The sequence below is a fragment of the Protomyctophum parallelum genome (genome assembly GCF_964188405.1).
Source record: "Protomyctophum parallelum genome assembly, chromosome: 13".
In the NCBI taxonomy this organism is placed as follows: Eukaryota; Metazoa; Chordata; class Actinopteri; order Myctophiformes; family Myctophidae; genus Protomyctophum; species Protomyctophum parallelum.
Genome location: NC_139708.1, coordinates 39,693,981 through 39,719,353, shown reverse-complemented (window position 1 = coordinate 39,719,353; position 25,373 = coordinate 39,693,981). Strand labels below are relative to the sequence as shown.

Here is a 25,373-nt window from a genome sequence, read left to right as displayed (position 1 = left end):
ATTAATTGATTGCCCGAGTCCCGTGGTGGGAGTTCTGCTCTGGTTTTGGTCAAAATTAAGTAGTTCCGGTCATTTTGTGGGGGGGCACTCATGGGGCCACGCAGTAAAAGTAAATTATTCCACAAAACTCATTTGTATTGTTGACCTATTTCTAAAATATTAGTGCAACTTTGTTTCGTTAATCTTTGTTTTTTGTGTCCATATCACTACACCCAAAAATAGTTCCATGTGATAGAGGGGTCAAAGTATTATTTTAGAAACAGGTCAACAATACAAATGACATTCGTTTTGTGAATTCATTTACTTTTAATGTGTGGTACCCTGTGCCCCCCACAAAATGACCGGAACGACTTAATATTGACCAAAACCAGAGCAGAACTCCCACCACGGGACTCGGGCAATCAATTAATACAGTTGCAACCACTATTATATACAGCTTAAGTTCCAGAAATCTGTACTATCCCTTTAAGAGATCATGCTGCATGTAAATGGCTCACTTTATCACCATAACAATTAAACAAAATCTAAAATTAACAGTATAGCCCAACAATCCCATGGATTAAAGATTCCATACAGGTCACTGAGGTCAGAAGAATGTCTTTCTGTTGGCAAACTCTTGGCGCAGGTTGCGTGCCATCGGAAAATACAAAATAGCCGATCTACAAGCTCACAGCGCGTCACGCTGCGACGGACTGTGAGCTTGCAGAGCGGCTTTTGTCGGCGCACGACGCAGCACGCGACACACAAGTATATGAATCCACCATGTCCTTCATTCTCAATCTGTGATTTCTTCAACTGGTTAATTGGCTGTATGTGGAACAGCATGATTATTATATTATATCCTATATTTTAAAGGTTTAGAAAGATGATACCAAATAATTTCACATTCCACGCTAATTGTTTGGGAAGCACTGTGGGGTAACACAAATGACAGATTTGTTCACCCATTTGTTTTAACCCATTTAGACCTGAGGACGATTCTATAAATGTCTTCTAAATCGATGACAGTTTTCTGAAAAACACTATGTTTCTAATGTCAGTGTTTCTAAACACTATGTTTCTAATGTATGTGGTTCTAAACACTATGTTTCTAATGTCAGTGTTTCTAAACACTATGTTTCTAATGTCAGTGGTTCTAAACACTATGTTTCTAATGTCAGTGGTTCTAAACACTATGTTTCTAATGTCAGTGGTTCTAAACACTATGTTTCTAATGTCAGTGGTGCTCAAACTATTTCACGTCAAAGAGCCCCAGAATTATCTGTATTTGGCCGCTGACCCACATCTGAAAATATGTTATTTGAAGGAACCTCTCAGAAGCAAAGATTTGAGTTAAAACCAGGGGGGCAGTCAGCCAGATATTTCGTGAAGCCTCATTTGAAATCGGTAGTTCATATAATGGCCTGTTGTGGCGCTGGACTGGACCCAAAAAACCCCATAGCCCCATAGAGGCCCATGTATTTGGGCCCAACTTCACCTAGACTGTATTACCTTAATAAACATGGTCATGAATACTTTCTTCTTCCAGTCACTAGTTTAAAGTCTCATTTCTAATGTCATAATATTTTTTTTGGAAAATTATGGTCCCATTAATTAAAAAAATGACCATAAAGAAAAAAAACCATCGCGTATGTTCTGAGGGGCGTGTCTACCGTTACAGTCTATGATTGGGATTCCCCTCCCACTCGAGTCAAAATAAAAACCAACGGAGAAGAAGGGGGGAAGTCCCGCCTCGTTGTCTGGGCAGCCAATGGCCAGCTGGACCCAAACGGAGCCAGCCAATGGCCAGCTGGTCCAAAACGGATCTAGAAAGATGGCGATTTACAGTGCATTAGAATGCAAGGGATTTCAGGCTTCATTTTACGTTCATGTTAGACCCGGGGAACGCTTTGTCCATATTTTTTACAGTCTATGGTTAAAACGTTCTCTCTGAAGGAATAAACATTCAAAGATTTTCGTCACATTTTCACGGTTTTTCAAAAAATAGCAGACCTATAAGCTCGTAAGCTTGCTACGAGCTTGTAGATCTGCTATTTTCCAATAGCTAAAGTGTAACATAAAGGCTTAAAACACCAAAATACGTTCCCGTTCAACCGGTTAATAATCCATGTGATCATTCAGATAGCTTGCAGTTCAACACGATCGTGTCCTCCAGTAAACCCCCGGGCCAATGTCACTGTGTGTCCGATCGATCGGAAAAAAACATCCATTGTTTTTACACTGCATGCAGCTTCATTTCCTTCCTTCTTTCTTTGTTTATTTTTTGGCTCAATATCTACCCGCGTGCTCTTTGTCTGTTTTGTGTGGCGGCCAGCTGTTGGAGGCAAGTATGACAGACAGACAGACAGACAGACAGACAGACAGACAGACAGACAGACAGACAGACAGACAGACAGACAGAGGCACCCCGTTCGTTCTGTGCAAAGACCCTGCCCCCGGGTGTAGATGTTGACACGTCGTGTCGTAACATTTGGCTCGTGTCAACATTACCAGACCAGCCTATCCGGTGACACTAGAAGTGCTGCAACCGTCTCCTCTCCTCTCCTCTCCTCTCCTCTCCTCTCCTCTCCTCTCCTCTCCTCTCCTCTCCTCTCCTCTCCTCTCCTCTCCTCTCCTCTCCTCTCCTCTCCTCTCCTCTCCTCTCCTCTCCTCTCCTCTCCTCTCCTCTCCTCTCCTCTCCTCTCCTCCCCTCCCCTCCCCTCCCCTCCCCTCTCCTCTCCTCTCCTCTCCTCCCCCCTGCGGGCCAGTGGCGTGCACACAGACATTTAGAGAGGGGCAGGTGCTCAAGTGGAGAAAAAAAAGGGCACCTTGTTGCAGCGCGTGGAACCGGCCCGTTTTTGCCCGTTTAGTGTGAGATTTATAGATTTTGGGGCCTAAATAATATATTAGAAGTGTTTTTATCAAGAATTGATCGATGTTACCATGGTCCACATACTGTATGTGCTCTTAAAGAAAAAAATATATTTTTTCTTATTCTTTTCCAAAAGGGCACATTGGCAAAAGGGCACATTGGTGCTCTAGCACCCCCTAGTGTCTATCTGTGCACGCCACTGGCCTCTGGCTTTGTCCCTTCCAGTCACCAAGCGTCTGACTCTCATGTTGAACTCTGGGAAACGCTGTCCCCGTTCAACCTCAGAGACTGTGATCCCAATGAATGTGTTGTGCCTCCAAATGCGTCCATTGGCCCTCCTCCTCCTCCTCCTCCGGCCCCTTATAGCACTGACCCACAAACTGGCCAATCGCTTTCCTCTCTCTAGTCTGCTCCGTCCGGACTGTGTATAGAATTGCAATAGATTTGGACACCCCCCCTCCCCCAGTGTGAAGGGTGAACATGTCCTATCATTGTCATCACGTTTAACCACATCAACCCCTATAGCATAGCAAACCCCATTCTGGTTGCATCTGCATAAATGCTCACTGTGAGCTTGTAGATCTGCTTTTTTGTAGAGGGGGAAAAAGAGTAGGGGAACAAGAATTGACCCCCGCTCGGGGGGCGACCCCCGGTAAATTAAGTATGCATAGAGCGTCGCAGTCCCGGCCCCTTTCATGACGACGTGAGACCCAGAAATGAATTCCCCCGTTCATTTTCTCCATAGGCTTTTCAAAAAAGTATTTATTTAAAGTCGTTTGTGCCGCGGACAAAGCCAACTGGAGTTGTGACAAATCATGACAACAAACACCACATTTTGGGCAGAACAAATAATTACAAAGAAGAAAAACAACAAAAAGTGTTGTTACCTGCCGTTTTTGCAGCGGTGGCCATACGGTTTGCGGAGCGGTCTTGATATCGGAAGGTCGCTAGTTCGTATCCCCGGACCGGCACGCTAAAATTACCACCGCTGAAGTGCCCTTGGACAAGGCATTGAACCCCTACCATGAAATGTTCTATGAGCAGGGCCTGGCTGTAAACAAGTTCTTGAGCTTAGTCCAGTTACCCTGGGTAAACATAGTACCTTTCCTTTCCTTAGTCCAGTTACCCTGGGTAAACATAGTACCTTTCCTTTCCTTAGTCCAGTTACCCTGGGTAAACATGGTACCTTTCCTTTCCTTAGTCCAGTTACCCTGGGTAAACATGGTACCTTTCCTTTCCTTAGTCCAGTTACCCTGGGTAAACATAGTACCTTTCCTTTCCTTTACCTCTTCTGTCTAATTATTTGTTTGTTGTCATGATTTGTCAAGGCTCATACATAGTCTGGATTTTCGGTGGTGGGGTGACCACCGAACTACAACATGACGTCACGAGCCGCGGTGAAGAGCAAACCACCGCTCCAGCTCTTCTCTCTGTTTTTACTCACCACCGCTCAACGTTATTTCAGCTCCGGTGGTCACCTCACCACCCGAAAATCCACCGAAAATCCAGACTATGAATAGGTCTTCATAACTCGAGTTGGCTTTGTACGATGGCTCAAAAGGTCCTTAAATAAATGCTTTTTGAAATGTCTATGAGGAAAACGAACGGGGAATCATTTCCTGGGCCCTGGTAGGGGGCGGGACTACGACGCTCTATAGGGTTTAAGTGGTTAAGAGCAGGAGGGTGATAAGTACTCTAAACTAAAGGACCCGAGTATTTCCTCTAAAAAAAGGCTTCGGTGGCCCCAGACCATTAGCTGTCCTGATGCTGTACTCATTCATCAAATCTACAGTTGATTTAGTCGACTAAAATGTATTTTGGCGGGCCTTGATGGCACGTAAATGGCTGATTTTACACTTATAGCAGACCTTGTAGATCTGCTATTTTCAGCATGCAACCAAGTATAAAATGACTTGTCCACTAGTCCCTTCCTAACATTTTAATCTAGTTTGTATCCGTCGACGAGATTGTCAACACATTTAGTCTGCAGTTTTAGTCACCATAGCTTTAGTTTTCATTTAGTTCCCATGCAGTTTTCCTCTGTGAGGAAAGGTATAGTCGACGAACATTTTTTTCGTCTTATAGTTTTCGTCGACAGAATCAACACCGGTATACCATTTCTAACCTGACACTGCCAGATCCAAGAAGCTTGCTACACACAACATGGTTACTCAATACCGCCCCCATCTGGCAGAGTCAGGTTATGCCATTTATAACCTGACGCTGCCAGATCCAAGAAGCTTGCTACACACAACATGGTTACTCAATACCGCCCCCATCTGGAAGAGTCAGGTTATACCATTTCTAACCTGACGCTGCCAGATCCAAGAAGCTTGCTACACACAACATGGTTACTCAATACCGCCCCCATCTGGCAGAGTCAGGTTATACCATTTCTAACCTGACGCTGCCAGATCCAAGAAGCTTGCTACACACAACATGGTTACTCAATACCGCCCCCATCTGGCAGAGTCAGGTTATACCATTTCCTCCCCGGGTGTACACCAGATGCTGAGCGAGGCTACAGAGGACAACCTGATAGACCTGGGCCCGGGGTCGCCCGCCGTGGTGACCCGACGGACCACCGCCACGGCCTCCCCGGCCCGGCTCAACCCAGCCGTAGGATCCCCAAACGCCTCCACGCTGTCCAACAGCCTGGCCGGACTGGGTAAGAAGAAGAATGATTGTCAGTGATTGGTTATTGAATGCAGCTTGCGCCCGCCAGAGAGAACTTCAGAGAAGGCATGGACCTGAAGAACTATTATTCACAAAATAAGGCCTATAGCGACATGTACATACTATATACCGTATGAAACAGAAGACTCTCTGCTTTCATAAGAAAACAACTAATACTGTAATAATAATAAAGATCACACCCCTGTGAAGTGAGCAGTGCAATCATCTTGAATTAGATCCTTACAGTATATAGAGCGTCGCAGTCCTATCATAGAACTATGATATCCTATCATAGTCCTAGCATAGAACCTGGGGAGCATAGAACCTGGGGAACATAGAACCTGGGGATAATAGAACCTGGGGAACATAGAACCTGGGGAACATAGAACCTGGGGAACATAGAACCTGGGGAACATAGAACCTGGAGAACATAGAACCTGGAGAACATAGAACCTGGGGAACATAGAACCTGGAGAACATAGAACCTGGGGAACATAGAACATGGGGAACATAGAACCTGGGGAACATAGAACCTGGGGAACATAGAACCTGGGGAACATAGAACCTGGGGAACATAGAACCTGGGGAACATAGCACCTGGAGAACATAGAACCTGGAGAACATAGAACCTGGAGAACATAGAACCTCCCGTTGGAAATCACTCAACCGCCCTGCTGTGGTGTTATTGAAAACAAGCACTTCCAAACTCTGACACTTAGAGAAATAATCAAATGCGCAGGGCATTTCTTGACAGAAAGTAGCTCATAACGACTGCATGGTCGTAAAGGCTATAGTTCAAGAAGTGCTGCAGGCTGCAGGTTGTGAGTCTGAAGAGATGAGCGAGTCTTGCTCAGGGACACCTCGTCACATTGCTGAGGGGCCGAGAATGGAACCTATGCGGGACCTTCTGCTTGCCCAGTCGCTGTATGGGCTCTCTATACCCGTTCAGCTGTATCGTCTCCCTGAAGGATGGAAACAAAAGACTGTAACTTCAGCGTGGAGAGAGAGAGAGAGATACAACATTTCATATTCTGTAAATGTATACACTAGGGCTGACCCAAAAAAATAGATTAATCGATGTTCAATCGATACGCACGGGAATCGATTTTTAAATTTTGAATCGAATAGTCATTTTTTTTAAAGCGGCCGCTTTTGGTCCGCGAGACGGCCCCATTTGGTCCGCGAGCCATGCTTGCGCCTCGCAGCACTGCAACGCCTCCTCCCCTCTCCCCCTCACTACTCGTGGTAACAACAAGGAAGTCAACACACACAGCAGCCTGCACTCATGCCGCCACAAAATAAATCTAAAGTGTGGTTGCATTTTAGAATATGCAAGGAGAACAAAGAACAAGTGGTGTACAGTCAGTGTCAACTATGTGACGAAAAATTGGTACTAGTTGAGTAGTTGATAAGATAAAAAAGGCCTCAAGATCAGGTAGATTATAGTTATATAGTCACCAATGTACACAGTTTTTAAATGTGGACATATTTATAAAATAAATAAAAATAAAACATTTTATTTTTTACATAATAGGCAGTTAAACAACTAGTCGACTAGTAAATTAGTCAACTAGTAAAAATGAGTAGAAGTGAATGCCCTAATACACACACATAAAAGGTGGTTGATGGACTGTAGGACGCACACACACACACACACACACACACACACACACACACACAGAGAGAGAGCAGTAACTCAGCCTGGTCTCTGCAGACGTGTAAGGGCAACAGAGGATAAAGAGGAGTCATAATCTGGCTACTAATTGGAACAAAGCCCAGTTTCATAACTCACAGTTAACGACCACACACACGCGCGCGCCCACACACACACACACACACACACACGCACACGCGCACACACACCCTCACACACACACACACACACACACACACACACACACACACACACGCACACACACACGCACACACACACACACACACACACACACACACACACACACACACAGAGCTAGCTCCCTTGTTGACCCCGAGGAAACTTCCCCCCACCCCTATCACCTCTCTCCCTGGCCGAGCCTCAGAGAGACATTACAGCCTCATTTATATAATATAGTTCTCGTGGCGGCCGTGGCTGACTGGGTAGAGAGAGAGAGAGAGAGAGAGAGAGAGAGAGAGAGAGAGAGAGAGAGAGAGAGAGAGAGAGAGAGAGAGAGAGAGAGAGAGAGAGAGAGGCCTTCTGGGAACCGGTGGCGGTCGCCGGTTCAAGCCTCGGGTCGGCCAGTATCTATATGCAGGGAAGTGTCCCTGAGCAACACACTTTTTCAACAAATGTCTTCTACATCCTGTCAGTTTTCTGAAAAAGCTATGTGTCAGTCGTTCTTCGATTTTTCAAAAACAGCAGACCTACAAGCTCATAGCGCGCCACTCGGTGGCGCGCTATGAGCTTGTAGATCTGCTATTTTTCAATAGCTAAAGCACAACATGATGCTAACACCAAAAAGGGGTTCCCGCCCCAAAATGGGTTAACATGGTGGTTCTCAAAAAAAAAAAAAAAAAGTAGGAACCCTTCGTGCACTCATCTGAGCAGCCGTCTGCTGGGTGAAGCCGTGAAAGCAATCTCTCGCCCTCAGCCGAGCACCAGAAAATACTTATTTTCCGTTTCCCTATTATGGTTGTTTTCAACCTTTTTTTTTAATAGAAAAGGCCCATTATTTATTCAGCATTTGAGCCACGGTCCACCATTTGATGACATTTAGCCTCTCACAGCCAAAACTAAAAACTGATGGAGGGGAAAGGAACTGGTCGGAATGACGTGTTCCTTCCACGCGCTATACGTCCAACCAGGGAAACTCCCCCCTGTCAGGTGAAAAGAAGCAGCTTGGACTCCTCATGCATAGAAGGAGGCATGAGGTCAGTCCGCTGCCCCCCCCCCACCCCCCCAGGTTGGCAGAGGAAGTGTAGCGCCCAGGATTACATTAGAATGGATAATTGGCACTGGGTGAAAAAACTGGGTTGCAAAATTGTGGGGAAAAAATTATTATAAAAAAAAAAAAAAAGATGCGCTAAGACGTGTATACTGTACACACGTCATTGCAACCCGTCGGTTTGGATTGCTCATGGCGTGTGGACACGTCGTCGGATTGGACGGAGCCTGTTAATGACCTTGTAACTGAACGTTTCTCTCCCTCCAGACGTGGGCGCGGACAGCGTGAGCGGCACCCTGGCCGGCCTGTCGGCTCCCGGGCAGAACCGGGACGACTTCGACATGTTCGCCCACACCAGAGGCAGCTCCCTGGCCGACCAGCGCAAGAAGTAAGTGGGTGTCCCATCTCCCGCCTGGTACTGTACTGTACTGTACCACCCTGCTTGGTACCGCTCTAAACCTGGTACCCCCCCCCCCCCCCCTGTCTGGTACCCACCGTGCCCTGCGTCCAGTTCTCATAATATCGTATAACAAATGCTCCAAAATATATTTGAGGGGCGCTAGCCCCTCCTATATACAGCTTTAATGTTTGTCTTTCAACGATGCTTGTTTAAGAAAACGCCACATAGACAATAAAGAATATATATTCCAAATCTGCAACACGATTTTCACGATAAATAAAAAAATTGTAGACCTACAAGCTACGAACACACACACACACACACACACATCATGTAAAACACAACATTAAACCATGAACCTTCGCTACAATGTAGCCTGACATCGTGGGTTCGAGTCCCGATCCCGACGGCCTTTTGGAACTACATATTTTGAGATGGGGGTCCGTGGCCCAATAGAGATAATTCTGGGGGTCATTGACATGAAAGAACTGAGCACCACTGATACAGAGACATGAGGTATTTCAGAAAACTGTCTAACCACATACAGCCCTATAGACTTCATTGATAATGACAGCGCCCCATGGGTTCTATACAGTAGACTTGGCCCACTCACCAAATTGATTTGCCAAAAATAGCCGATACGGTATACATAGGAGCTTGCGAATGGGTTATTTGCGCTGAATGCTGGCCCTACAGGGATGCTATGATTCAAGCGCTCAAAGAGATGCCATCTCTCCTGAAGTCATGCTTTTGGAAACTCTTGTGTTTGTCGATGTGATTTAGACACGACTGCGTTCTATCAATCTGCCTGTGTCTCTCAACACGGCGTGTGCTTGTGTGGGTGTGCATGTGCGTGTGTGTGTGTGTGTGTGTGTGTGTGTGTGTGTGTGTGTGTGTGTGTGTGTGTGTGTGTGTGTAGTGTAAAATACGAGGATCCTCAGGCTCTGGGCAGCTTGGCCTCTGCTTTGGATGTCAGGCAACACAACACTGGAGGGGTGAGTACACCAAGGCATGCTGGGAGTTGTAGTGTGTGTATATATATATATATATATATATACCGTACATAATTGCTGTCAGGCAGAAACCTTGTACGTACCTCCATATTACACATATTACTACATATTACAGTTTGTATCGACATAAGCTACAAGAGCGTGTCAGAGAAAGTAGTGAAAATAGCTAGAATCTAGAAGCTCTTGGCAGCTTTTATAGATCAGCTTTACTTCACTACTGTATTTTACATGTATTATTTAATAATAATAATAATAATAATAATGGACATACAAGGTTTCCATCTGACAGCGAACAAGAGGTTGCGTTCGGATATGGAGCACTGAGCGCACAGTGCAATACAAACTAATATGTGAGTGCATTTTCCCAAACGCACCCAATGTGTGTAGTAGTGTGTGTGTGTGTGTGTGTGTGTGTGGCCTTTGCTGCAGCAGTCTGCATGTGACGGACGGTCAGCCCGCTTGCAGTTCCAGGCTGTGGAGTGACGTCAGATCACATGTCACATGCGTGTCAGACGCTGGCAGACACATGTTGTCACATGTGTGTCGGACCTGTCACACGCAGACTGACACTGCACGGCTCAGCGCAACATGTATAGATGGAGCAGCTGGACTCATCAGTATAACTGCTGTGTCTTTTACATGATTCGAACCGCATGAGAGTTTTTAAAGGGATTGTGACATTAAAAAAAAAGGTTTTGGAATTGTTCTTGTTTTTTTTAGGTTTTCTAATCTCAATTGCACCCAAAAAACATGAACTTTTAACATTCAGTAGATTTGCTGTGATCTGGGGTTTTCTGGCTCAAACAGGTGCTCTGATTTGCCGGCAGTAAGTGACATCACTTACTGCAAATCCCATATATGTCAATGGGATTTGCCAGCAGATGTCACTGTTTTCACTGTGTTGCCTGTTTTCATTGTAGCTCAAAAGGCCCAAAAAACCCAAAGAAAACTTCAGACCACAGAAAATCCACTGAATGTTCAAAGTTCAGGTTTTTTGGGTGTAATTGAGGTCATAAAACCTAAAAGAAAAAAGAAAAAGAAAGATAAATGAAAATGAATGTCATAAAACCTTTAACTGTTTTGCAAAATAGTAAAAAAAAAAAAAAGGCAAAGAGGTTTAGGGATAAGGGGTTTAGCGGTGACGAAAATGGAGCCCATAGTGGCTCTGAGCTCCAGGCAGCACTACTTAACCTGACACCAGCTGGGTCTAAAAATGTCCCAATGGAGTATGGAGATCACCTCCATTATACGTCCAAGGGTGTGAAAGATTTAATCTAATGAAATAAACTTTTGGACCAACCTGGTTAAAATAATATCTGGATTGCAGCTTAAAGTATTAACGCTATAACTTCTAAATGGTTTCAAATTATATTTTAGTCTGGGGCTAAAGTATACACGTCAAAGCTCTCATAATTATAGTATGTCAAATGTGTGTGTTTTTTTTTTAAACAGCTCTTTGATCAGAAAGTTGTTCTCACTTTCAAAGTTTGTCATTTTTTGCACACGTTGGTCGTCGGGTCCTGTTTTCAGGCACATCGCTGCTGATTTAACCCATTCTGAACGGGAACCCATTTTGGTGTTAGCACTATGTTATGCTTTAGCTATTGAAAAATAACAGATCTACAAGCTCATAGCGTGCCACCGAGTGGCGCGCTACGAGCTTGTAGGTCTGCTATTTTTGAAAAATCGAAGAACGACTGACATTTTTTTAGAATCTGATCTCAGGTCAGAATGGGTTATAATCAGACCAGTGTGTGTCCAGTGGAAACCTCGTATGAATCTGATCTCAGGTCAGAACTCAGCCCAGCCCGGCGGGTGTTTGTGGAACAGGAACTCTATTAAAAATGAGCTTCCAGACGAGTCCCTACAAGCCCTCCGTTCCTGTCCGTGTCCTCAGCGCACCTTCCCAACTAATTCACACACCTGTAATCTATCTCACTGATAGGTTCCTTTGATCTGAATGTACACCCAGCACTTCACTGTATGTACACATTCATCACCACACGGTACACACATAGACGCCGAGACACATAACACACACACACACACGACACAGCTACACACACACACACACGTGTGCACGCACGCACACACACGCACACGCACGCACACACACACACACACACACACACACACACACACACACACACACACACGCCCAGCAGGTGGAATTCAACAGACCAGGCCGGGCGGGGCGGGCAAGGTGCCAGATGTCCTCATGTGTCCTCATGTGTCCTCGTCTATGCTGTACACACACTTCCTTACCTTCCTTAACCTTAGGAGGGTTCCATGTTTTTTTTTGTGTTTTTTTCTTTCCTCATTATATGGAATGAACCCCTCCCATTTTCTCCCCCCCCCCCCTCCATTTCCACCCCTCCTCCCCTTTCTATAGCTTCAGTTTTCATATTTGACTCTCTCTCTCTCTCTCTCTCTCTCTCTCTCTCTCTCTCTCTCTCTCTCTCTCTCTCTCTCTCTCTCTCTCTCTCTCTCCCCTATGCTGTGTGTGTGTGGGGGTGTGGTTGGTTTCATCACAGCTGATGAGGGTTATAGGGGATGAGGTCATCCCGCCCGATCAGGAGCTGCCCATAGACAGCTGGCTTATCACCCAAGGAATGGTGAGGACCCCCCCCCCTACCTATACTCATAGTGTCCCCCCTACACCCCCCTACCTATACTCATAGTGTCCCCCCTACACCCCCCTACCTATACTCATAGTGTCCCCCCTACACCCCCCTACCTATACTCATAGTGTCCCCCCTACACCCCCCTACCTATACTCATAGTGTCCCCCCTACCTATACACTCATAGTGTCCCCCCTACACCCCGACCCCCCTGCGTCAGCCCAACGAGAACCCCCCTCTCTTTTGCTGCGCTCACACTAGCGCAGATGCAAAAGATACGAAGATGCAAAAGCTATACAGTACGCAAAGCGTATGTTTGTACTATAGTTTGTATCTTTGTAGCTGAAGTTGAAACCGGCTCAACTTCTTTTTTTTTTTAGCTTTTGTTAAACGTCGGATGTGTGAATCTTTGTATCTTCGTCGTCCGCTGGCTGGCTTCCATTGGAAATGAACGATAGACCGTGCAGCTTTGCATCTGCCCCGTGTGACCGCGGCATCTCTCACGTCATCCGTAACAACCCTCCGCCTGTCTGTCCGTCCGTCCGTCCTCCATGACTGTTGGAACCCGCTCCTCATAGGCTTTTCAAAAAGTATTTATTTAAAGACTGACCTGAGATCAGATTCTACAAAAATGTCTTTCTACATCCTGACAGTTTTCTGAAGAAGCTATGTTTCTATGTCAGTCGTTCTTCGATTCAAAAAATAGCAGACCTACAAGCTCATAGCGCGCCACTTGGTGGCGCGCTATGAGCTTGTAGATCTGCTATTTTTCAATAGCTAAATTATAACATAATGTTTCAAACACCAAAAGGGGTTCCCGCCCATAATGGGTTAAGCCTCGTACAAAGCCAAATCGAGTTGTGACAAATCATGACAACAAACGAACAAAGAATTAGAAAGAAGTAAAAAATAAAGTGAGGGTGAATCAGTGAGAAAAAAGATCTGTATTCACATCCGTGCAAAAATAGCCTCTATATAGCGCATGTTAAATGCTAATGCTAATTTACTAATGCAAAAATAAAACGTTATATTTTTTTGTGGATATAGAATTGTCCCTCTGCAGCCTATTAGGAAAACGCCCATGCAAATTGCTGATGTAAGTAAATCAACATAATCATAACTTTTTTTTGTATATTGTAGTCCCATGGCAAAGAAATCTGAAACGAAAAGCGAGCGCCCTCGTCCATTCAAATGGACAGTTTGCCGGTTGCACGGCTCAAGAAGACTCACCCATGTGGTGTAGAAAACAAAGAATAGGCCGAGGTCAAGGCCAAGGTCACTCCTGGTTCTTTTAATTCATCGTTTTCGGCGTTAGTAAAGGCTTGACGGTGACGCCGAAACGCGACCATGTACAGTATATGCACGTGCCTTATTGTGAATTAAAAGGACCAGAAGGACTTTATAGCTGTTGAAAAATAGCAGACCTTCAAGCTCATAGAGCTATGAGCTTGTAGGTCTGCTGTTTTTGAAAAATCGTGAAAATGTGGCGTAAATCTTTGAATATATATATTCTTTCAGAGCGAATGTTTTTAACTCAAATCTTTGCTTCTGGGGGGGGGGGGGTCCAGCGCCTAATTACATATAATTTTGGGGGTCCTCGACATGAAAATGTTTGAGAACGACTGACATAGAAACGTAAGGTTTTTATCGAGACGATCTAGAAGACATTTTGTAGAAATCGTTCCCAGGTCAAAATGGGTTAATGACTCTATATATTATGCTGCTGGTTGGTTCTCCCATTCATTCATCCTTTCCTATACCGAATCTCTGCATTCCGCCATGGACACGTCAGGGCAACAAGCGTGAGCCAGTTGTGTTGCGTGCGGACTTCCATTCAGTCAAACGTAACTCTTGTAACAGTACAGTCACACACTAATATATAATAGTACAGTCACACACTAATATATAATAGTACAGTCACACACTAATATATAATAGTACAGTCACACACTAATATATAATAGTACAGTCACACACTAATATATAATAGTACAGTCACACACTAATATATAACAGTACAGTCACACACTAATATATAATAGTACAGTCACACACTAATATATAACAGTACAGTCACACACTAATATATAATAGTACAGTCACACACTAATATCTAATGGAATGCTGCGGATACTCGAGCTGCACGGCAAGTTTGAAACGTTAAAAACGCGTGTTCAATGTTGATACATTATAGTGGTAACTTCAAAACTATCCAGACAGTAAAACATATTGCTGTGGACCCTGCGCGCGTTTGGCTCAGACTTCCGTGTGGCCGTGAGTATCTTGTCACGTATCTTCCTGTGCTCGATCACACTAACAGCCGATAGAGATAACTAACTTACTGTAGATAACCATCTAGAGATAAATAATGTACTAAGATGTGTTGTTGTTGTTTTTTGTACGACTAGCCCAGCGGCAGGTTGTAGTGAATTAATCGACTAACGGTCATGTCTCCCGTCACAAGTGATACTTGTTTTGATGTTAACTCTTTGAACTTTTGAGTATACGGCAACTTTGTGTGACTGCATATCGACGACACAGTGACCCCCCCCCTCTCACACAGCCCTATGTTTATTTTTTGTGTCGTTTTTTTTGTTGTTCTCCTGCCTGCGCGACTTTGAAACTCGGGGGCGACCTTTCCTTTGCCTTATACTTCCTGACCTGCCTTACTTCTAAAACCGGTCGGCAGAGCCTGTGCTCTCGCGGGCCCCGCTGGGAAGGGGGGGGGGGGGGGAACTCCCAGCGGTGCTTGTTTATATCAAACGGTGGCCTACCTTCAATGGGGACACGCAGAGAGGCTTCTGTTCTCTCAATAGGACTTTGATGATGACGACGGCGTTGACAATGTGGTCAGCATCATCTGAACCTGTGTGGCCCCGCTTTGGGTTTGTTTTTGCTCCACACGCACGCATGAGGCAAGACAAAAGCAGACTCTGCAGGACCTCTTTGTCCTGTTGGCTCCTGGCCGACAGCAAGTTTACCCCTAAATGAACCCAGTGAACCCCGGTGACACTTTACTTAAAGGTATATTCAGTGATTTCACTTAATTCAAATATCACTTTTTTTTTCTTTTTTTGTGATAATCCTCTCTACTATAGAGTGTGCTGACCATATAAGGAGTTCCTCCCTGTCCCCAGTTAACCCCTGGGGGTCAAAAAACCTTAGGTTTCGTTTTTGGCTCTCTATCCTGATTGGATGAAAGGCTTTGGGTCCCAGCCAAAAACGAAACCTAAGAATCTTTGAGTGAAATCACTGAATATACCTTTAAAGGGATTGGAATTTTTTTTTAGGTTTTCTAATCTCAATTGCACCCAAAAAACATGAACTTTTAACATTCAGTAGATTTTCTGTGATCTGGGGTTTTCTGGCTCAAACAGGTGCTCTGATTTGCCGGCAGATTGTGATGTAAGATCCTGCAAATCTCATACATGTCAATGGGATTTGCCAGCAGATTTTCACTGTGTTGCCTGTTTTCATTGTAGCTCAAAAGGCCCAAAAAAACCCAAAGAAAACTTCAGACCACAGAAAATCCACTGAATGTTCAAAGTTCAGGTTTTTTGGGTGTAATTGAGGTCATAAAACCTAAAAGAAAAAAGAAAAAGAAAATGAATGTCATAAAACCTTTAAAACACTTTAAGTGTTTTAAAACGCTACATCCTGACAGTTTTCTGAAAAAGCTATGTTTCTATGTCAGTCGTTCTTCGATTTTTCAAAAATAGCAGACCTACAAGCTCGTAGCGCGCCACTCGGTTGCGCGCTATGAGCTTGTAGATCTGCTATTTTTCAAAAGCTAAAGCATAGCATGATGCTAACACCAAAAGGCTGACACTTTGACGGCGGCTAATTGTTTAATCCAAGGGTTCCACTGTGCGTTAATACGCCAAAACCCCGCTATTTTGTTTAATGCCGTTTAATTCGCCCTTTTAAAGTAATTTAAAAAATAAACGGCAGATTTGTTCTCCGGAGGCCGTCGCGTTATGATGACGAAACCTGGAAATCAAGTCATATCCTCATGGGCTGCTATAGGGGCTTCTGGGAAAATGAGTTCAATGCATGTGAACGGGGCCGTTTGTTTAGACTACAACATGCTGTGCAGGCCGAGTTCGTTCCGCATTGTCATGGCCGCTGGCTCGTCTGATCAACGACAAACCATTGGACAATTCTTCGCCGGATTCTCGTGGTCGAAAGCTGCAAATACTTTGGCGTATACGCTCTAAAACAATCTCGGCAATGTAGAATATTGGATTAAATAGCGGGGAATGTGGGTTATGCAGTAGAACAGCTAAGGGATTGTGACATTTTGAGCTCAATTGCCCAAAACTACCTGAACTTTGAATCTTTGAACTAGGTTTTCTGTGGTCTGGGGGTTTTCCGGTGCTCTGATTTTCCCGTGGAGTGTGATTTATAAGAGCCAGCAAATCCCATATATGACGAGCATGATTTCCCATGCAGCAGATGTCACTGTTTTAACTGTTTTGCTGTAGTTTTTCATTGCAGCTCAAAAGGCTTCGCAGACACAGAGAAAATCCCAGACCACAGGGAAAAAAATCCACTGAATGTTCAAGGTTCAGGTTGTTTTGGATGTAATTGAGGTCATGAAACCTTAAAGAAAAACGAAAAATAAATGAAAATTAATGTCATGAAACCTTTAAAGGTCGGGTCTTTGATGCATTAATAATCATATAATGTATAATGCCTCATAGCGCACCTTATATAAGGCTTTGTGAAGTATTCATGTGCTGGTCATAATGAAACACACTCTCGGTGGAACAGCACAACCATGACTTAGTCATTTATAGCGTCGCAGTCCCGCCCCCCCTACCAGGGCCCAGGAAATGATTCCCCGTTAATGATCCTCCTTCCATTTAAAAAAGTATTTATTTATTTAAACACCTTCTAAGCGTCGTATACAAAGCCAACTCGAGTTGTGACAAATCATGACAACAAACACAATTCTTCGGGCCGAACAAATAATTAGAAATGGCAGGTTACAACACCTTTTTTGTTGTTTGTCTTCTTTGTAATTATTTGTTTGTTTGCTTATAATGTCTAATGTCCAATATATATATAATATAGCAAAACGTTATTCAGGATTTCAATTCAAATATAGCAAAAATAGCTGATCTACAAGTTCAAAACGCATCGCGATGCGACGCGTTTCGAACATTGTCAAAGTAGCCCCACCCCTGGTTTAGACGGAAATAGAATGACGACGGTGACGACATCCTCATGCGCGCTGGGGTGTGACCTCTATAGTCTGCACTGTAGCCAGCGACTCCTCCTCCCATCAGCCCCGGGGGTCAGCAGCCGACCCAATCCCCGAGTCCCCCCCCCCCCCCTCGACCTATCTGTGTCTCAACACCTAGCACACACACACACACATCCCCATCCATTATGACATGACCGCTTCATCACCACACACAGTCACTGCATGTCATGCAGTAGCGATGCTCGTGTGTGTGTGTGTGTGTGTGTGTGTGTGTGTGTGTGTGTGCGTGTGCGCGAGCGTGTGTGTGTGTGTGTGTGTGTGCCCCGGTCCTCAAGGGTCCCTGTGTTTTTCAACTTCTCCCTCGCCAATCAATCTCCTAATCATGTTCAAGCGATTTGGTAATTAGCTAACGACATGGAATAATTAGCATTGGCGGCGAGTGACACATTGGCCAGCAGCTGCTGAAGCCGTGTCGATGCCACAGGCTTTTAACCCATTCTGGGCCGGAAGCCCCTGTTGGTGTTTTTAAGCATTAGGTCATGCTTTAGCTATTGAAAAATAGCAGATCTACAAGCTCATAGCGCGCCACTCTACGAGCTTGTAGGTCTGCTATTTTTGAAAAATCGTAAAAACGCGGCACAAATCTTTGAATGTATATTCTTTCAGAGCGAACGCTTTCAACTCAAATCTTTGCTTCTGAGGGGGTTCCTGGAACAACATATTTTCAGATGGGGGGGGGGGGGGGGGGGGGGTCGGCGGCCAATTACATAATAATTTGTGGGGTCCTCGACATGAAATATTGAGCAACCACTGATACAGAAACATACAGCGTAGGACGGTATTTCAGAAACTATGTCAGACGTCAGGCCTAAATGGGTTAACGAGCACGACACACGGCCTGGGACGCGACGCGGCGCTCCGGACGCTCAGCTGAGCCCGGCGGATCGTTAACCGGACGTGATGGACAGCTTGTGTTTCAGCGGCGCCGCGCGGGGACTCCTGGTGGGAAGGGACGCCTGTCTGTCTGCTTGTGTGTGTGTGCGTGCACGTGTGTTTGTAAGTGCGTGTATTTCTTTGTTGTGCGTGTGCGTGTGCGTGTGTGTGCGCTTGCGTGAGTGTGTGTGTGTGTGTGTGTGTACTAGGCTCGGGGCGATCTGGACAAAATCTAATATGGCAGTATTTTGTATAGTTACGTACCTCAATATTGATATTGTGACATAGACGATATTGATTTTTTTGTTTTAGAATTGTCACAAAGTTTCCAAATAGTGGCAGATTGAACAAACTTGACAAAGTGATTTAAACCAGTAAAAGACGACGCCATATTATCTCTCCATAATTATTACCAATTCCTTAATTCCAGATGATATCCAGTCTCAAAATCATTCCCAGCCCTAGAATGTGCGCGCGTGTGTGCCTGTTTGCGTGCGACATGTGTGCTTGTGCGTGTGTGTGCGTGCGTGTCTGTGCGGGGGTATAGCAACGTTTTTCCCTTCCCCCCCTCCCCCCCCCCCTTTTGCCTTTGGCTTGTTGCGACTAAGCTTTCTCTGATTTTCTTCTTTTGGTTTTCTCTCGTTTTGTATAATCTCCCTCCTTCTGAGCTTCTTCTGGTGATTATTGTTTTTATGTTGTTCTTTTGTTTTTGTTTTTGTATGGATGGCGGGCTTGGGTGGTTCTCTGCGTGCCTCTGTGTGTGTGTGTGTGTGTGTGTGTGTGTGTGTGTGCCTCTGTGTGTGTGTGTGTGTGTGTGTGTGTGTGTGTGTGTGTGTGTGTGTGTGTGTGTGTGTGTGTGTGTGTGTGTGTGTGTGTGGCTTTGCGGCGGTCCCTGGGGGGTCCATGCTCCATAGATCCCAGTATTGCAGTCCTCTGTCATGGATGACATAGAGGAGTGGCTCTGTACCGACGTGGTGAGAACTCTTTACCTTGATTTACCCTCGATTTATAACTTAAACCTAACCTCACTCTCTCTCTCTCTCTCTCTCTCTCTCTCTCTTCATCTAATCTATACCAATATTTTACAGTAGGGCTTACAGACCTTTAGCTCCCGTTATACAGTTAAGGTCCCCCCCCACACACACACACACAGAGCGTGTTTTTCGGATTTTTTTCCGTGTTTCTCCATCAGTTTTTCCGAAAAACGCGTCCCAGTGTGCAAACCACTTTAACCCATTTCGGTGTTAGCATCACGTTGTGCTTTAGCTATTGAAAAATAGCAGATCTACAAGCTCATAGCGCGCCACCGAGTGGCGCGCTATGAGCTTGTAGGTCTGCTATTTTTGAAAAATCGAACAACGACTGACATAGAAACATAGCTTTTTCAGAAAAGTGTCAGTGTCAAGTGTCAAAACGGGTTAACTGTGATTTGGGGTGCAGAGGCAGAGATTTAAAATATATATATATAGTATATAGTTCTATAAGGTAGACCCTTTTGAAAGCCTTCCCCACAAAACACTGAACACATTCATTGAATCTGCAGCCTTCAATGAAATGTAGGCTGAAAATACAGGATTCACTAATATTGCCATTTTAACTGAATATGCGATGCATGATGATTCAATAGATCATGCATCCCTACTCTCTCTCTCTCTCTCTCTCTCTCTCTCTCTCTCTCTCTCTCTCTCTCTCTCTCTCTCTCTCTCTCTCTGGTTTGTGTTCCTTTAATCCCACATCTTTTCATCCCTGTCCATCTCATTATAATAATGATATAATAGATATTCTTCCGTATAGTTTCCCATAAACATTAACCATCTCTGTCTCATTAATCTAATCTCCTTCCATCAATCAACTTACCCATGATAACAGTTCAAGTGTGTGGTGTGGTGTGGTTTGTGTGTGTGTGTGTGTGTGTGTGTGTGTGTGTGTGTGTGTGTGTGTGATGTCTAGATCACTACACGTGTACTTACAACAGTCTTATAGCAGCAGCGCTAATATGAATGACATGGCCATTCCTCTATCCTGCATGCATTTGGCGGGTGGTACTGTAACGCCTACCGTATATACAGTATAGCAGTGGTTCCCCCCCCCAGCGACTGACATTTTTAGAATCTGATCTCAGGTCAGAACGGGTTGATCAGACCAGTGTGTGTCCAGTGGAAACCTCGTATGAATCTGATCTCAGGTCAGAATGGGTTCATCAGACCAGTGTGTGTCCAGTGGAAACCTCGTATGAATCTGATCTCAGGTCAGAATGGGTTAAGAAACTAGTCGACTATTCAACTAGTAAATCCACTAGTCGACCTTGTTGGTACTAGTTGACTAGTTGATAAGAAAGAAAAAAAAATCCTCAATTTTGTAGGCCTCAAGATCAGGTAGATTATAGTTATAGTTATATGTACACAGTTTTTAAATGCACAAATATTTGCAAAATGTATTATTTACATAATAGGTATAGTTTAACATTAGTCGACTAGTAAACTAGGCAACTATAGTATTACTATTAAAAATGAGTAGAAGTGAATGCCCTAGTAAATAATAATAAATAATAAAGTGAATGCCCTAGTGAATAGCAGACCTACGAGAACACCAGTCGCTTTGCACCGCCTTGTGAGCTTACAGATTGTCACTATACTTCTCAAACATTTGTTTCCTAACTCATGGATATTTTCATTTTTTTGTAATTATATTTCTTCATGAGAATACTGAAAAGAATCATTGAATTTGATTATAATTCATCAAGAGTTTAAGCTTCTTTTTTTAATGTTTTGAATTAAAAACAAAATATAGGAAATAAACAAATGTAAATGTCCTGTCCTGTTGTTGTGTGTGAACCTGTTAAGGGAACGTGGGCGGCCGTGGCTCAGGAGGTAGAGCAGGTCGTCCAATGATCCCTGGGTCGGTGGTTCGAATCCCGGCTCCTCCTCCTGTCCACATGTCCAAGTGTCCTTGGGCAAGACACTGAACCCTACATTGCCTCCGATAAGTCGGTCCGTGTGAGCTTAGAGTATATATGAATAGAGATGGCATCCGAGTTCTCCTCCCATCCACTTGCATTAAGTTGCTCAAAAGCGCATGAGGCGGCCCAGGCCGTAGCGTAACGGTCTGGGCACCGGACTGGTAATCCAGTCGCAGTGTGCCGCGGGTTCGACTCCCGGACCCGACACGGCCTTTACTGCATGTCATCCCCCCATCTCTCTCCCGTTTCCTGTCTGTCCCTTCAAAAAAATCAATAAAAGGCGTAAGCCGCAAAAAAATATCTTAAAAAAAAAAAAAAAAAAAAGCGCATGAGGCGATTTCACTCCTCCTTCCGGGTAGGAACAGAGTGCATTCTGGGATGGATTGCAATAGTGATTGGGCCCAAACACATGAACGTGCTGCCGTTGAACGCGCACGAACGCGCACGAGCGTGCGTCCGTCGTGAACGTGCACAATGATAGTCAACGGACCAGCGCGTTCATGTGTTTGGGCCCACGCTGCAATACCAAATTCGGCCACTGTCCATTTCGCCTCAGGGTTTCCTCCGGGTGCCGTCTCTATTCATATAATATACTCTAAGGGTGTGAGCTCTTCAGCTCGCCACCATCGGTGTGTGAATGTGGGAAGTGAGGACGCCGGTGTCGACTGTTCGCCGCTTCACCTCCCAATGTATGAATGAATGAACCATTGTGAAGCGCTTTGAGCACTATAAAAAGCGCTATAAAAATGCAATTCATTATGTATAGTGTGACGTGTTGGACAGATGCATGGTCTGTCACTGAGGGACGTCAGAATGTCTGCCGTACCGACGTGTTCATGTTTGTGTGGGTAATTAACAACAGGTGTTTGAGTCGTTAAAGGTGTGTGAAAGACAATGCCGTCGCTGTCGGGCAGAAACCTCTTATCTCCATTATAGTCTAACTCGTTGTGTTAAATGAACGGCCTACACACTACAGCGTCGCACAAAAGCATCCACAGTAAAAAAAACATATCCACAAGCGTGAAACCCAGCGCAAATTGGCATGTTTTGAGCTTGCAGAGCTGCTACTTTTTGGGGCGCATATATACTTAGTTTAGACTAGTCATTGGTTAGACATGCGTTAAGGTTAGTTGTAGTTGTAGGAAAACCAAAAACTGTCTAAACTAAGTACTGCACCCCTACTTTGTACTATTGTTGACTCCTGAAAAGTAACATTTTTGAACATAATGAGGTTTCCACCCGACATTCATTGCATGTTATTCGCTCTGGTGAAGCACAGTGGTGACTCCTGTAACCACGGTATTTATAATCTCTCTTAACGTGCAAATTCCTTCCGTTGGCAGTCCCTGTTCATGAGATAGAAAACGAATTTGGATTGTATTTTTAACGACATTGAAATCAACTCGATTCAAACTGCACACTATCACCTGTGATAGGTTACGTCTCTCGCTTCTGTCAATTGAAGGAATCGCGACTTTTCTTTTGTTGCAATTGTCGATTGTGGTGTGGTAAGGTCAGCTGACTTATTGTGGTGTGGTAAGGTCAGCTGACTTATTGTGGTGTGGTAAGGTCAGCTGACTTATTGTGGTGTGGTAAGGTCAGCTGACTTGATGCTAACTAACCGAACCATTTGAGAATTTGACTGAGCGACTTGTCTTGTTCTCTTTTGTCTCTCGATAGAAAGGTGACGGCGTCGAGGAAGGCGTGACCAGTGAAGGTAATGTATAGCTAACGTAATCCCGTGGCCGTGGGCCAGATTTTTTAATTTTTATTTTGCTGGACTGCCTTCAAACCAGTGTTGTTTTTGGCAGCAAATTTTAGATTTTAGTTTTAGTCATATAGTCTTTTGAATGAGTTTCATTTAGTTTCAGTCACATTTTAGTCACCTGGAATGTTTTAATGTTAGTCTAGTTTTAGTCGACTAAATGTCATGCGATTTTAGTCTACTAACTCTACGGTTGATTTAGTCGACTAAAATGTATGCCGTCTTAATGGCTGATTTTACACTTTTACACTCACGCGTTGTGAGCTTGTAGATCGGCTATTATCAGCATGCAACCAAGTGTAAAATGACTCATACTGGATCTCTTGTCCACTAGTGACTAGTTTTTTTTTTTTTCTTGACAAAATTGTCGATACATTTAGTCTTGGTTTTAGTGTTCATTTAGTTTTCGTCTGTGAAAATAGGTAGTCGACGAACATTTTTCCTCATAGTTTTAGGGCCGATTCATACTCCTATTTTACCGCTGTTACGGCGCTGTAGTGCCGAAATGATTTCGGCTCGTCAGAAATTTTCAGTAGCACCGAAGAGCCCCCGAACCTCAAATGACGTCACATTGTAGGCTCTACAGAGCCGAACCGACTTTTATTCGGCTCTAAAATAGGAGTATGAATCGGCCCTTAGTCGACGAAATCAACACTGCTTCAAGCGTTGACGAGACCACGCGTGTCGTATCTCTCTCTCTCTCCCCCAGACTTCGATAAGTTCCTGGAGGATCGCGTGAAGGTGGTGGAAGGTTCGCTACCGTCTCCGCCCGGCGGCGCCGCCCCTCGCCGTAGCTCCTCCCACAAGAAGCCTGAGCGGACGACGGAGGACACACTCTTTGCCTTGTAGACACTCCCCCCCCCCCCGACGGGGACCCGTCTCTCTCTCTCTCACTCGGGTCCCCATGGGACTTATCACAGCCTCGTTATTTCATCACTGCCCAGCAGGGGGGGGGGGGGGGTACTAGCGAGCGACTGCTTCCACCTCCTCGCCATCCTGTGTCGCCAAAAGCCCAGCACCGCCGCCAGACGAGCTCCCCCCCCACGCCACATCGCTGCATTGCTTGTCGATCGGCGCGGCGTCGCGCTTTCCGTCCACGATCTGCTCGCTGTGGAGAGAGAGCTTACTGAATATCAGCGTAGTAGACTAGACGCTCCACCGGAGGGAGCCAGATGACCTAAAAAGAAAAAACGGATGAATGTTGGCTAAAGCCGCGGTCCATAACCTTTTTTTTTTTGTTTTAGCGAAGAAAGAAAAACTATACTGAGGATACACTGCCCCCCAAATGATTGGAAAAACACTTGGTAATATAACATCAAACAAACAACAAAAAGTAATTCTGAATTCTGAAAGTTCTGAATTACTTTTCACTGTGATATATATAGGATCCAGACCTCGACAAATTTGATCGATTGATCATCAGAAATAGTCATGCTCTGAACGTGCCAGCGGCCCACCCATCTGATGACCTGGGCTGCCGTGTTAAGCGCTCAGATGGGTGGGCTGCGAACGCCTTAAAAGATTCGGACGCCTACAGAGTGGCAAAACACTGCTTTCTGGCCATGACTGCAGCCCCATACATCCAAAGAGAAAAGTCTGATTGCATTAAACAACGTTAAATGACGTTAAACTCATTTTTTCCACTAGATTTTTTCCACGGCGCTTGCGCGAGTTTGGCAGCCGGCGGACCCGGGGTTGGGATCTCGGACTCGGACATAAATGCTATGGACTGCGGCTTTAAAAAAACATAGCGCTGAGGCGCTCCTAATGCATTAGCTGAGGTGACACACGTTGAGGTATATTGTACTGTGTTCATTTGACTACGTTTAGCTAATTATTGCTACTTTATGCATCTATTTTCTTTTGTTAATGGTTTGTACTGTACTAAGTACTAGCGCTGTGTCATGTATTATATATAGTCCATCCATGCGGGGAACGTCATTATGTTTTTTCTACAAAACGTTCCAGTTATTTTCAAGATTTATTTTATTTTATTTAACCTGATAATACTGAGATGTGTCCGGAAGTGGAAGGGGGGCGTTAATGACTTTGCGTGTTGTCGT

General features: G+C 44.7%; 1 protein-coding gene across 1 annotated transcript in view; it reads left to right on the top strand.

The window, feature by feature from the left end:
* The window catches only part of tom1l2a (target of myb1 like 2 membrane trafficking protein a), a 90,557-nt gene extending 65,855 nt beyond the window's left edge, over positions 1–24,702 (top strand). Inside the window, exons 10-15 of the mRNA XM_083780930.1 lie at positions 5,360–5,519; positions 8,677–8,797; positions 9,729–9,804; positions 19,501–19,560; positions 23,226–23,262; positions 24,020–24,702. Of these exons, the coding sequence (XP_083637056.1) occupies positions 5,360–5,519; positions 8,677–8,797; positions 9,729–9,804; positions 19,501–19,560; positions 23,226–23,262; positions 24,020–24,159 (594 nt within the window). The 3' untranslated portion in view covers positions 24,160–24,702. The remainder of the gene's footprint in view (positions 1–5,359; positions 5,520–8,676; positions 8,798–9,728; positions 9,805–19,500; positions 19,561–23,225; positions 23,263–24,019) is intronic.
* Positions 24,703–25,373: the final 671 nt, after the last annotated feature.